General features: G+C 38.5%; 3 protein-coding genes across 5 annotated transcripts; 2 read left to right on the top strand and 1 right to left on the bottom strand.

Annotated features, from left to right (window-relative positions):
* Window positions 1-148: 148 nt before the first annotated feature.
* Window positions 149-2,854, bottom strand: LOC133718184 (uncharacterized). Of its 2 annotated transcripts, XM_062144994.1 has the most exons (8): window positions 2,673-2,854; window positions 2,426-2,492; window positions 1,840-2,056; window positions 1,491-1,742; window positions 1,062-1,268; window positions 841-870; window positions 686-747; window positions 149-489 (listed from the first exon to the last, which is right to left on the bottom strand). In XM_062144994.1, the coding sequence occupies exons 3-8, from the start codon at window positions 2,035-2,037 to the stop codon at window positions 423-425; spliced, it is 816 nt and encodes a 271-aa protein (XP_062000978.1). In that variant the 5' UTR covers window positions 2,038-2,056; window positions 2,426-2,492; window positions 2,673-2,854; the 3' UTR covers window positions 149-422. The 2 variants fall into 2 exon arrangements, with proteins under 2 accessions (XP_062000978.1, XP_062000979.1); XM_062144995.1 differs by lacking the exon at window positions 2,426-2,492.
* A 1,172-nt stretch (window positions 2,855-4,026) lies between these two features.
* Window positions 4,027-5,534, top strand: LOC133717421 (UPF0496 protein At3g49070-like). 2 transcript variants are annotated; one of them, XM_062144131.1, is made up of 3 exons: window positions 4,027-4,056; window positions 4,189-4,259; window positions 4,375-5,534. In XM_062144131.1, exons 2-3 carry the CDS (start codon window positions 4,211-4,213, stop codon window positions 5,424-5,426), a joined length of 1,101 nt encoding a protein of 366 aa, XP_062000115.1. In that variant the 5' UTR covers window positions 4,027-4,056; window positions 4,189-4,210; the 3' UTR covers window positions 5,427-5,534. The 2 variants fall into 2 exon arrangements, with proteins under 2 accessions (XP_062000115.1, XP_062000114.1); XM_062144130.1 differs by lacking the exon at window positions 4,027-4,056 and having other exon boundaries at window positions 4,073-4,259.
* Window positions 5,535-8,172: 2,638 nt separating this feature from the next.
* LOC133716052 (BAHD acyltransferase DCR) lies at window positions 8,173-10,569 on the top strand. The gene is made up of 2 exons (XM_062142790.1): window positions 8,173-8,698; window positions 9,494-10,569. Exons 1-2 carry the CDS (start codon window positions 8,264-8,266, stop codon window positions 10,391-10,393), a joined length of 1,335 nt encoding a protein of 444 aa, XP_061998774.1. The 5' UTR covers window positions 8,173-8,263; the 3' UTR covers window positions 10,394-10,569.
* Window positions 10,570-13,861: the final 3,292 nt, after the last annotated feature.

Genomic DNA, 13,861 nt, shown 5'->3' with positions numbered 1-13,861 from the left:
AAAGCTTTTTGCTATTCTTCTTTGTTTTCTCATTCATTTTTTTTATTTTTTTGCTACAATATACCAATTATTATTGCAACTAAAAGACCCGCAGCATCGCGCGGGCCTTTTTACCTAGTTAATCACTATTTCACAAGTGATATGACATCTTTCCCATTAATTCCAATTAGAAAACCAACCATAAAAAAAAGATCACCCAGAAAGATGGAAAAATAACTTTTCACCATCTATTATTGACATGCAAGCTAGCTAGATATATAGTATCCTTGAAAAGACAAATCCTGCAAGCTAGTTGCATCAAGCCATCAACACCATGGCTTGTTTCAGGCTATGAAGATTCTGGTTTTGCCATCAGGACGAAACATTCTGCAAAGTCGGAGAACATGACAGTTCAATTGGCATTGGTGTTCCACGAGTTGATGTCAATGTTTGCATGTGCAATCTCTTTGACCTTTTGGCTGTTTCTTTTTCTTTTTCTTTGCTTTTTGACTGTTGAGATTTAAAAACTAAAATCAGAGGACTAATTATAAAGAAATGTGTATATGCGAATTTGGAAATGCTTGAAGCTTCAAAAAATTTCAGGACAATGTAGTTGCCTTCAAAAATTATGTTCCATGCATCGATAAGTAATTTCCACTTTCTACCGAAGTACCGAGTAAAAGAAAGCACAGAAGAAAGAAAAAACCTTCTCTCTGCAGCTTCTTCGTTAATCAGCTCCTCATAACTTGCCTTAGCTTTTTCTTCCAGCTGAGCAATGTATAATGAATACAACATTTAAACATAAAAACAACATAGACGACGTGGAAGTAAAATCACATAAAGTAAGAGAGATTGCCTTACCAACTTGAAATGATTACGCTCCTCTTCTAACTGATTGAGCAATAAAAAACAACCAAAAAAAAATACCATAAACAAACTAGTCAGATCAAGTAGTAATGTAGTACATGTTTCAATCAGACATGAATAATGTCTGCATTTAGTATCTGATATTGAAAGATTAACATTTTAAACTGAATGAGAAAATAAGAAAAGAGCTTATCAGAAAAAAAAAAAAAAAATACCAATTGCCTTTCCAATATAAAGCTGGTATAAGCAACTACGTCAATAAGGCCAATATCATGATTATCATCTTTGTTCTTCTCAAACATAGACTGCTTCACTGATGAAAATTCACCCAACAGAAATGTTCCTTCACTTGCTTTATCTAAAATAGAAAACAAATCTTCAACAGTTATGGGAAACCTAGAAGATTTAGCTTCGACAATTTCCTGCAAGAAAATAAACATGTACGTATAACATCCATTAACAAACAAAAAGTAATAACAAAGGAATTGATAAGCGTTTCAACATTTGCATCCAATTTCTTAGTTACACACAAGTCCCAACAAACGCATATGTATATCAAACACAATAATATTCAAATAGTTAAAAGTGGAGTTTCAAAATCACAACGACGAACATGTATCACAAACACAATAATATTCTTTTACCAAGAGGGCAGAAGCAGCTGTGAAATAATTACTCTCGCGAGTAAGATAAGGGTCTTCATGTTGAAACTTGCTAGCAAGACGAGTTTTGAGTTGTGAGGTACACTTGATTAAATGTGCATATGTCTGAGCAAATTCTTCCAAATCCTTCAGTACTTCCAAATCCTTCTTTACTGAAGAATCTGGAACTTTGACTTGAGCTAGAATAGCATCACCTTTGACAAAAAGAACTTCTTTTTGTTGTTCAACCGAGAGCTAATCAAAGAACACACCATAGAATCAGAAGGAGTCTCCAATTAATGATGCAAAGGAAAGATAAAGAAGAAAAGCCAATAGCCATCTGAAATTGTACCGTATTCCAAAATGCTTGTAGTTTTTCCTTAGGGTTAGTAGAATCAATTGGCTTCCTACGCTGTGCATGTTTCACTATATCATGTCTCCTTAAATTGATGGGTGAAAGAAAAATTGCAGAACATGTTTCACAAGGTTCCCTGAGATCTCTCACGCTTTCGTAAATAGTGTATAGAGGGTCTCTCGTGTATGGTTGCATAATTAGTTGAGAAGATGCCCTGCATGCATCAAAAATATAAGACATTCGGAGACATCTTAGGCATTTTAGCACAGTATGCATGCCATAATTCAAGAGCCAAATCATAGTTATACATGAATGCCAATCCAAAGAAGAAGAAGAAGAAGAAAAACTATAATATGTATATATATTATAGCCAACTCAATATGCAAATACAATGTTACAGCCAATTCATGAATTCATGGTTATATATGCACTACTCGTCGGAAGCGCTTAATTCTTAGTTATATATTTTTGTATTGACATGCTTTAGTTTCACTATTTCATTAATTTTCTAAGTTAAGCTGGACCGAGCAAAGTTAATTACTCTAAAAAGAAGCAATTGATCAGAGTGCGAGCAACAATTTACCGGTTTGTATTGCTCTTGCCAGGGACATAGAAATTGAAAACTATGAACCAATCATATTGCTCTTGCCCTGTACATAGAAATTGAAACTATGAACCAATCCTATTGCTTTTTCCCAGTACATAGAAATTAATATAAGTACTGTGTTTGTGTCAAACTATATGCGCCAGTCCAAGCACGTACAGCACCGACCCAGATGGTCAGTGCTAGTTTCCAACCCCAAATACCAAAACAAAGATTGAGAAATTACCTGGCTAGTAGAGAATAACGAAAGATTGAGGTCAGTTCGAAGTCAGAAGTCGAGGTCAGTTCGTCTTCGTCAAGGTTAGTTCGTCTTCAGAATGAGGAGGAAAACAAATTAAAGATGTCAAAATCTCACCTCTAGAGAGTGGATTTCTGATAGGGTTTGGTATTTATACCAAGCACTCCAAAATCCCACATAATCAATCATCTAATAAAATCCTATAAAATCCTTGAGCTTTTGAATACCACAAGATTTAAGAGGATTTGTTAAAATCTCAATTAAATACCACAAGATTTTAGAAGAGTCTTTAAAATCTTAATTGAATACCACAAGATTTTAAAAGACTTTTAAAATACAAAACGAGTCTATTCTAATTGAATACACCCCCTTATTTTTGGTAAGTTCTTTCAAGTTTAGTTACTTGTTCGTCAAGGATTCTAGTTAACGTGTAGAAGGTGTCCCGAGTGAACACTGCACAGAAAGAAACAATAACAAAAGTTTTCTTACACTTGCAAATTTACCAAATGATGTTTCAGGTTTCTCTGCCAATGGACTTTTTAGGTTTATATGCTTATGAGATTCCTCTTATTTATATTTATAGCTCTGTTTCTGTTGAATTTCAAATTGACTAATTTAGGATAGATTGAGCTTTACCTAGATATAAGGGGAATTGTTCTATTCTTTTCAATTCTCACTTTAAGAAAACTAAGGGCAAAAACGATGGGAGAATTTAGGTGTTAAGGAAATAGTACTTGAAACATTAACAGGGTGAGTAGATTGTTACATGTTCAAGCTGTTTAAGATATGCATGATACCAAAGGCGTTTTATAAGTGTTTACAAATCGGCCACAGTCTACTTTTCAATCGTACTTTTTCAAATTCATGTATTATAATCTATTAAATTTTTGATAAACATTAAATAAAAAATTATTAGCGACTACAAATCTCGCGGCATCACACGGATTCGATTGCTAGTACATTATTACATTTCGTCTTTGGTATCTTATGGCCCTCTCTTCCATGGACTAAATACGCGCGTGGAACTTATACATGAAGCATTTACATGGTGATGCTTGCTTAAATCAACCCCTTTACGTACACTTGGAGGGAGGGACGCATTACATGGTGAGACTTGCTTGAACGAAATTGGAAGGGAAATTTCTTCAGGATTGTTTGTGGAAGTTTAAGCTCACTTCTAATCATGATCGAGTCTTCCCGTGCACTACAAGGTTCGCCCATGATTATTGAAAGCTTAACATACCTATCTTTCTTGCAAGCAACCTTCGAAGTGCACGTTTGAGCTGGTATAAAACGGAATTCCTTTACTTGATCCCCTTTAATTCCTTTTCCACTATAACAACAAAGCAAAGCGCTGTGCTTTTTTGGAAAGGTTGGTATTCTCCTCTTTCATACATGCTGCTTTCTAACTCTGTTTTCTTCTGTTTTTGATGGTTATGACTTTTACTCTCCTATATAACCTCATTTGTTATTCCTCAACGTGGTTTTTTTTTATAATATTTAGCTTCACAATTTCACAAGACGAAATGACGCAAAAGCTTAGTGCACGCATTCGAAAATTTATTTCTTGTACTGGTAAAACCAAAAGTTTTTTGGTGTACTTATTATTCATAATTTATAATCCCTATTTTTCGTTTAAACTGTACATATATCATGATAAATCATGAACACAAAATTATTTATTTTGAAGCGTCATCAAGACCCATCGGCACACCAAATTCTTCAATGGGAGTGGATGTAACAGAAGAATACGCAAATGCCTTCCGCACCGAATCCTACCTCGACTTTTGGACACGTGTCGTCACGCTATCCAATGCTGATTCCACCGGCTCCAAGCTTATTCAAATGGAGTCGACAACTGCGGCTCGGCTCCCATCCTATCGGCTCTTCGTGGAGCATCTTTTGGATCCGGATCAAACCATGATTGCTCGGATCTTGGCACTGACCCGAAACCACCCAAAGAACCATGCACTTCTATCCGACTATTTTACCCAAACCGCAGATGCTTCCGCCCTGTGTGGTCTCCTACTAAAAGATATCGACCGTACACGTGTTAAATACCGTTCCATCAGAACTACACTTCAGTCTCTAAATAACTGTATAGCTCCTACGACACTAAACCAACTAACCAAATTCTCTATTGTTTTATCTCCCAAACGAATTCAAAGTATTCAAGTCAGATGCTCTGATTTGCTGAAACGGCTCGAGTTAACTCGCAATAAGACTCGAGCTAAGCTAAGGCTCACAAGCAAATTCCAAACCGGCTCGGCTATCATCTTGGTGGCAGTAACGACTACACTAAGTGTAATTGTTGTCACGCATGCACTTGCACTAGTTGTAGCTGCACCAACTCTTATAGCAACCTCACTCGACTTGGCTTCGTCAAGGAGACTAGCTAGGATGGCGGCTCAGCTCGATGCGGCTACCAAGGGAGCTTACATAGTAAACAGGGATTTGGAGACGGTGAGCCGGCTCGTTGCTCGGCTAAACGATGAGCTTGAGCACATGCGCGGAATGGTTCAGTTTTGGGTGGAGCGCGGCGAGGAGGACTGGCTCCAAGCCGGCGGCGAAGTGGCACGCCAGCTGAAGAAAAATGATTGTAGCTTTAGGCAGCAGCTAGATGAGCTGGAGGAGCATTTGTATCTGTGTTTCATGACTATAAACCGGGCTAGAAATCTTGTAGTGAAGGAGATTCTAGATCCTGGTCAGACCACCAATTCACATACCACATTAGCAATGTAGTAACTAGTAACTATCAAAAATAGTCACCAATTGTAATTAATTTTACACTTCAAGCAGCTAGAGATTGCTTATAAATATTATCCATAACCTGTTGTCCTTCATACACTTACATCTGTTCACATATAGTAATTGTACGATGGATCCATTCAAAGCAGGCAGACAGATATGGAGCAAAAGTTATCTGTAAATTTAAAGGCACATGCATGATGCATTTAAAGGCACATGCATGATGCATCCATCTCATATATGTTGCAAGAGGGCAGACGACCGATTAAAAGCGACTTGCCTTTTCTCTTTCTCTAAAATCCCTTCCCATCATGCTTGTCCGCACGGTAATGTCAGAAATGAACCCTAACAACTACGTAGTGTTCTAGTTATGCGAGTTATCCCTGCGAGAACGTACATTGGATAAAATTCGAACGATACAGAGAAATTACTTAGCTAGATCGAGTGTATCATCTACTTGTTAGAGTGCAAATCAACCGAACGGATCGGAAATCAAATAATATGATTCATGAACCAAAGTTTAGTACCGGACAGGACCTAAGCATTCCATTGATTGGCACCTAAACAGTTAAACTTCTTATCGGTGTTAAATATCGATGAACGTACGGTGTCCTTATCGATCTGATCTGAAAATGAGCTACTTAATCACGCATCGGTATGAACGGAAAAGGTGCTTGTCCATTATGCGTAATACATTGCATACATAAATGGTCTGATGTTAACAAAAAAGACATCATGCATGAATTCGGTATAATGTGAGGTTAAGGGTCCGTTTGATGTTCTGTTCTGATAGGTTGACAAACATGGGTTTGGCATCCACTGCATTAGTTTGGTACTCAACCGCACCATCTACTCTGTCTCCTTTCTTGCTTAGGGATGATATGGGCATTCCTTATCAACGTAATGCTTGATTAGAGTTGTGCTTTATTTACTTTCTGGTTTTCTGGGGTAAGGTTTATGTCCCCCCCCCTCTTTTTGTATTTTTCCTTTTTTTGTTTTATTAATAAAATATGAGTAGGGGGACGGGCGGTACGTGGGTTCCCAGAGTGTGGCAGACCATTCTTCTTCAGGATTGAGGGTGGGACTTGCTCCCTACATCGTCTGTTTCCGAGGAACTAATATCGCCTAAACCCTTATTTGTTTAAAAAAAAAAAAAAAAAGTTTTGGAGGGAGCTAGCGGTCCTGCCATGTGACACACTTGCACCACCTATTACATTCAAGGGTACTAAAATTTTGCATCACCAACCACCTTCTGCTTGGACATAAAAAAACAAAATTCTTTAATTATTTTAAACTTATAAAAGTAACAATTAATAGACTGACCAATTAGACGAATCTGATGATTCAAATTAATGTCCCACTAAAAACAATATGGTAGATAGAAATACTAAAATATCAAGTTTTTGCGTGAAATGAAATAGCAAACGATCACAAGTTTCTTCCTTGGTTAGTTAATTAACTGTTTTAAATGCATGGATAGAGATTGAGGAGACGGTGTCAACACTTTTTGCTGAATTTCAACAAAATTTTGGACCATCCATGATCCATCATATTTCTTTCTACAGTTCGATCTACCATTGCCACTTTTTAGTACCTTTCTTTGCTCAACCATGGCTGGTTCTTAAATTGCATATTGATTGCTCACATCCCTAGTACGTACTGCTTCCAAATTAAGTCCATTAATTTGAATTTAAAAGGCCTGTATCACAAGTGTCCATGGAAATTTTAATTGCACATTATTATGCGATCAACCACCATCGCATAATAAGACTAATTATTGACCCTGTAAGACTAATTAAGTTTCTAATAAAATGACCAACTATCCCCAACCAAGTTCATCAAAGACGTTAATTGATAGCATGTACATCCTTTCTTAATGTAGATGTATAGTCAATCATAAACACAAAAGTTTTCAGATTAGGTGCCAAGAAATATTATTTAATTAGAGGTAAAATTATTTTACATCTTTAAACTTTACACATTTTTTCATTTGTGTTTTCAAAATTATAATTTAATCACATGTGCCCTCGTAGTCTCTATTTAATCGATTAAGTCAATCGTTAACTAATTCATCAATTTCTTCATACAGTTTTGCCCACTCAAACTATTTTTCGGCATTAAATCATGCAAGAAACACAACATATACATGGCCAAGGCTAAAAGTTGACTATGAGTAGTCGCAACAGCATCAATTTATGAAGAAATGAAGAATTAGTTTATTAATGATTATGATTAATCATATTAGAGAGAATAAATGCATATGTGATCAAATTAGATGATCGGAGACACAAGCGATTTTAAGTGTATAATTTAAGGAGATAAAATGAATTTAACCCAATTAACAATTATATATACCAAATACGTACTTAAGGTTGGGAGATTTAGAAGCGTGACAAATACCTAACAAATTCATGAACAAATATTCTTGGATACAAATTATTGAATATTAAGAGCAGTTTATTAAGTGTACAACACAATTTAGTCTAACTAATGATAGCGAATTGAGTCAGAATTAATTAAGCTAGTGCAACTGTGTTGGATCACCAGTATCTCCAGCGATAAAACTCAAACACAAATTTCCAGGCAATGGATGTTGAAAGTGGATTTACTGTACCACCTCACCCCGCGGCTCCACATAATTGTTCAGCCTGTGAAATAAAAGAAGGGCATTAATGGATCACAACCCCTAGCATGAAATCCATAATTGCAACCCAACTACACACCTGGAAAATAACTTGTTTATAACCCTCCCCTCTCTCTCTCTCTCTCAAACCCTCACTCATTCACCACACCTCACACTTCTCTCCTTGATCTTCCTCACCATCTCAACCATGGCTTCAGAAACTCCCAAGGTGAAACTCACCGGAAAAACCCATGTGAAGCCGAACAAGAAGCTCGGGAAGAAGGATCATTGCCAGCTGGTCACCTTCGACCTCCCCTACCTGGCCTTTTACTACAACCAGAAGTTACTGTTTTACAAGGGCAGTGACTTCGAGGACATGGTGAAGAAGCTCAAGGAGGGCCTTGGGGTGGTTCTGGTCGATTTTTACCAGCTGGCCGGGAGGCTCGGGAAAGACGAGGAGGGAGTGTTTAGGGTTGAGTATGATGATGACGTGGAGGGCGTGGAGGTTGTGGAGGCTGTGGCGGAGGAGATTAGCATAGCTGATCTGGAGGTTGAAGAAGGAACTAGCTCTCTGAAGGAGTTGATTCCTTATAGTCTGGTCTTGAACTTGGAGGGCATGCAGAGGGCTTTGTTAGCTGTTCAGGTAATTATTGGTTAATTACTTCTATATGTGATTAAACCCTAATCTGATTTGTGCTCATTGAATATCTCACCCACTTTTTGTGGCGAAATTACTCCCATAATGTACATCCACTAAATGACAGGAGTAAAAATAGGGTTTAGTTGGATACTTAGTCCCCCACAGCCACATGTAGTGGCATGGGTTCTAAATGCCTAGTATAAATATGCATGCAACCTCTAATTTGTTTTTATTTTTGTTTTCTTTCTACTCCATTATATCTTTGAATAGCAACATCATTAGTCATAATCTTCATAGACCTGTAGACGCGCTTTTAGGATTAACTCAAATAGTGAGAGTGATTGTTAAATTAAATTAGGGTACACTAGTGGGTGTGTGTGTTTGGTGGGGTGGTAAGGTTTTGGTCTCATATATAAGAGGTCAGGAGTTCGAGCCCCATTAAGGATGGGAATGAGGTGGGGTTTAAAAAATAAATAAATAAATAAATAAATAAATTAGGGTACACCAATCCCGCAAATTTTGCCTAATGTAAGAAAGGAAAAAACAGATCACAATAAGTTATATTTCTCTCCATCTTTCCTAATGTAGAAGAAAGAAAATACGACTCTGTTTTCTCATCACTTTTAGACAAAATGATCATTAGTTAAAAATCACTAAAATCTTAGAAGATCCATATGTGAGAAATATGCAAGCTTTTTTTCCTTCTTCCCTTTATTTTAACTTTTTTTTTTTTTTTTTTTTAGAGTAACTTTAACTTCTTTGTTAATGACCCTTCAATTGAATTTGGGTGTCACGCAGCTAACCAAGCTGAAAGATGGAATCGCAATAGGGTGCGCCTTCAACCATGCGATCCTTGACGGCACCGCCACGTGGCACTTCATGAGCTCCTGGGCCGAGATCTGCAACGGGTGCCCCACCATTTCGACCCGGCCCTTCCTCGAACGCACCAAGGTCCGAGACACGCGGGTGAAGCTCGACCTCTCTCCGCCTCCATCCAACGGCAACGGAACCGCCAACGGCGCCTCATCCAACGGCAACGCATCCCCACAGCTCAGGGAGCGCGTCTTCAAATTCTCCGAATCCGCCATCGACAAGATCAAGTCAACAGTCAACGCCAACCCCCCATCCGACGGCTCAAAGCCGTTCTCCACCTTCCAGTCCCTCTCCGTCCACATCTGGCGCCACGTCACCAAGGCGCGAAGCCTCAAGCCGGAGGACTACACCGTCTTCACCGTCTTCGCCGACTGCCGGAAAAGGGTCGACCCGCCAATGCCGGACAGCTACTTCGGCAACCTCATCCAGGCAATCTTCACCGTCACCGCCGCCGGACTTCTCTCCGGCAACCCGCCGGAGTTCGGCGCGGGCGTGATTCAGAAAGCCATTGAGTCCCACAATGCCAATGCCATTGAACAGAGGAACAAGGAATGGGAGAGTGCCCCGAAGATCTTCGAGTTCAAGGACGCCGGAGTGAACTGCGTGGCGGTGGGGAGCTCGCCGAGGTTCAAGGTTTATGAGGTGGATTTCGGGTGGGGAAAACCCGAGGGGGTGCGAAGCGGGTCGAATAATAGGTTCGATGGGATGGTTTACTTGTACCAGGGGAAGAGTGGAGGGAGGAGCATTGATGTGGAGATAAGCTTGGAGGCTGGAGCTATGGAGAAGCTAGAGCAAGACAAGGAGTTTCTTCTTCCTCTGGTTTGATGAAACTGTTAACTGTTTGTGTGGTTTTAGTTTGAACTTTGAAGCATGCATGGAATGTTATAATAAGGATCAGGACAACTATGTGTTATGTACCTTGATTGTAATTGTAGAAATGCGTGCTAGTATTGGAGTGTTTGCTTTGATGAAATTGATCATAATATTGGTTGCGGAGATGAGAGATATCCAATCCAAAGTACTATTGAGGCTATATATATGTAGATAGATGATAGAGCAGACCAATTTCTAAAACTAATTGAGTAGGCATATCCATTGGATTCAACCACATATCTAAGAGAACTATCCGACTACGAATGTTGACATTCTTTGCAGTGCATGCCAAACACTCATTACTAGAGTTGCAAGGGAATAAGAAAAAAAGTGAGCTCATGCCGTGTACAATATTTCAAAACCAGTAAGAGTAAAATTTGTTTGCAAGTCCTCAATCACTACCATGCCAATCTCTGTAACAAGCTCAATTTCAGAAAGTGCTGTGCTTCACTCAGTTCCAGCACCATAATTTTTATCCCTAAGAAAGAAGAAGCAGATGTAATTACGGACTACAGGCCAATTGCTTTAGCTAATTTTGTGTTCAAGGTAATCACCAAAATTCTAGCTGACAGATTGGGTCTGATTGCTGCAAGGATTGTCTCCCCAAATCAAAGTGGTTTTGTTAAAGGAAGAAATATAGTGGATCCTATTGCCTTGACTTCATAAACCTATTGGATAGAAGTTGTCATTGGGGTAACAATATTGCCGTCAAGTTTGATGTAAGTAAAAAGCTTTTGACACTTTGGACTGGAATTTTTTGCCAAGAGTCCTCCGCGCTTTTGGCTTCAATGAAATCTTTGTTAATTGGATTAACCAAATTTTACATTCAGCCAAATTATCTTAGTAAATGGTCAAGCTTGTGGTTTCTTTGAATGCTCAAGAGGAGTACAACAGGGAGATCCGCTCTCTCGATCTGCTGCTTTTCTGTCTAGCTAGCTGAAGAAGTCTCGAGTAGAGGTTTGAGTCAATTGATCTCCAAGAAAAAACTGTCATGCATTGCGGCGCCGAGAAGAGATTCTCCCGCTTCACATGTCTTGTTTGCAGATGACATCATGGTTTTTGTGCAAGGTTGCCCACGAAAGTTGAGAAATTTGATGGGATTCTTGAATGAATATGCCTGTAACTCTGACCAGGTTATTAATAAACAAAAGTCCTCTTTGTTTCTAGGCAGATATGCAGCTAGAAGACTGCACTCTATTAGTCGTATTTTGGGCATCAAAGAAGGAAGCCTGCCTTTCACGTACTTGGGAGTTCCAATTTTCAAAGGATGTCCTAAGCAAGATTTCTTCTATGCCATAGCAGATAAAGCACGTTGCAAGTTATCATCTTGGAAAAGGCTACAACTTTCACAAGCTGCAAGGCTCCAATTAATTACTTCAATTATTCAAAGCTTGCTAATCTACAGTTTTCAAGTTTATGAATGGCCTAAACCGTTGTTGACAAAAGTTAAAGGTTGGACAAGAAATTTCTTTTGGTCTGGTGATCTCCTGATGAATAAAGGTAATACTTTGGTGGCCTGGAATCAGTGTTGTGCACCTATTGCTCATGGCGGGCTGGGATTGAAAAATTTATTCTTGCTAAACAAATCACTGCTAACTTATTCTTGCTAAACAAATCAGTGGCTTGTGGGGGATGGGAGATCGATACATTTCTGGACTGATAATTGGTTGGGCTCCTAGTCCTATGTATATGGTCTCATCTCAGGGCTTAAACATAGAGTGCTCATCTTTCTTGACAGAAAAAGTAAGTGATTATATTAATAATATAGAGTGGTCATTGTCTGCGCTCTTCTCCTCTTCTTTTTCTGACTTAGCTGTGTATATTTTAAATATTTCACTCCCTCTGTATGACATGCCAGACACACCAATCTGGTCATGCTCATCAACAGGACGTATGTCAGCTACGGATGCTTATCAGTCCATTACCTTCTGATGACAGATTACAAAGGCAGGGCTACTCACTTTGCTCTAGATGTGATTTTTGTAGAACTGACAGTGAATCTCTTGATCATCCATTCTTCAATTGTAGATGGATGCAAGATTTTTGGAAGTGGGTGCTTAGTTGGTTTACATTGTTGTTACAACCACAGATGATTCATCGTTCTTTTCTTTCAAGGGAGTTGCTTGATTCACTTACTCTGCAGCCAAAAAGATGTGGTACTTCACTATATGCAATGCGATCTGGTGCACTTGGACATAGCAAAATAAAATTCGGTATGAGGGTAGTACTTTCATTTTTCCTAATTTTAAACACTTTTTCTTGCTCTCTCTCAAAGACTCGGAGTCATTGTATTTTTCTCCCTCCGATCTACCCCTTCGGGATCTTTGCCTATTTTCAAGTGCCTTGGTTTATCACTATTATGGCTTAAGGCACCAGATTTATCATGGTCTGCTGGCAACCTCCGCCGTTTGGTTGGCTAAAAGTAAATACTGATGGGTCATTTAAGGGCATAGTTAGTAATTTTTCATATTATACGCGAATAAAACACGTACTTACGTTTTTTTCAAAAGTACTTCCAAACTTCGTATTTTTTAAAAGGACTCGTTAAATCTTCCTTACTTTTGAAGCTAAAAATATTATACACATATTATACACGATTTTCTTCCATATTTTACCCATATTATTGAACAAAAATAAATATAAATTAATATTTTTAATTAAAAAATTTAATTATTTAATTAATTAAAAATATTTTGCCGAACTTTTCAACCACGTGGTGTGGTGTGCTGGTCGAACGGCCTAGTCTGGAACCCCCCAGGTCTAGCGTTCGAATCTCAGTTCCATCCCGTGACTAGCAGATTTGAGGGACCATTTGGGTTCGAGCGTCTGCGGTGCAGTGGATTAGTCTGGCTGTCGCCGCAATGACGGTGCAGGTGCTGGGATACCACTGCATGGGTGTGTGAGTTACTAAACTAACTTCCCGATAAAAAAAAAACTTTTCAATGAACTATTTGATAAAATGTTCGAATAATACACATACGTACTTTTTGCTCAAACTCAAAGTGCAATAGAGATGGAAATTCTAGCAATTATAGAAGCTCTTAATGTAGCCATGGCATGTGGTTGGACTAATATTTGGCTGAGACGGACTCCGCTCTTGTGGTGCACTATTTCAAGTCTCCTAACTTGGTTCCTTGGAAGCAGAAAGTGGCATGGTTAAATTGCATGGTTTTCATATCTTATATACATTTTAAGGTAACTCATATCTATAGAGAAGGTAATGCTTTTGCTGACAAGCTTGCAGATTATGGTGCTAATAACATTGGTTCTATTTGGTGGCGAAAGTTGCCTAGCTTTGTTATTGGGATTTATGGTAAAGAGATTTGTATGCTTACTACTTATCGCTGTAATTAGTATTTTTGTTTTTTTAGCAAGATTGTTGATTATAGTTGGACTTTGTATCTGTTCTCTTTTTGTATT

The sequence above is a fragment of the Rosa rugosa genome, chromosome 6 (assembly GCF_958449725.1).
Source record: "Rosa rugosa chromosome 6, drRosRugo1.1, whole genome shotgun sequence".
NCBI classification, from domain to species: Eukaryota; Viridiplantae; Streptophyta; class Magnoliopsida; order Rosales; family Rosaceae; genus Rosa; species Rosa rugosa.
Note: the sequence above shows the minus strand (reverse complement) of the source record. Positions and strands in the feature narration are given on the sequence as shown.

Bases quoted from the DNA above. Each gene is read 5' to 3' on its own strand.
- LOC133716052 (XM_062142790.1), top strand. From the start codon at position 8,264: ATGGCTTCAGAAACTCCCAAGGTGAAACTCACCGGAAAAACCCATGTG. The intron at 8,699-9,493 runs GTAATTATTGGT...GGTGTCACGCAG, and splicing joins GGGCTTTGTTAGCTGTTCAG to CTAACCAAGCTGAAAGATGG.
- LOC133718184 (XM_062144994.1), bottom strand. From the start codon at position 2,037: ATGCAACCATACACGAGAGACCCTCTATACACTATTTACGAAAGCGTG. The intron at 1,743-1,839 runs GTACAATTTCAG...TTCTTTGATTAG, and splicing joins TACAAGCATTTTGGAATACG to CTCTCGGTTGAACAACAAAA. The intron at 1,269-1,490 runs GTAAAAGAATAT...ATTTTCTTGCAG, and splicing joins CAGCTGCTTCTGCCCTCTTG to GAAATTGTCGAAGCTAAATC.
- LOC133717421 (XM_062144130.1), top strand. From the start codon at position 4,115: ATGGTTATGACTTTTACTCTCCTATATAACCTCATTTGTTATTCCTCA. The intron at 4,260-4,374 runs GTAAAACCAAAA...TTTATTTTGAAG, and splicing joins AAAATTTATTTCTTGTACTG to CGTCATCAAGACCCATCGGC.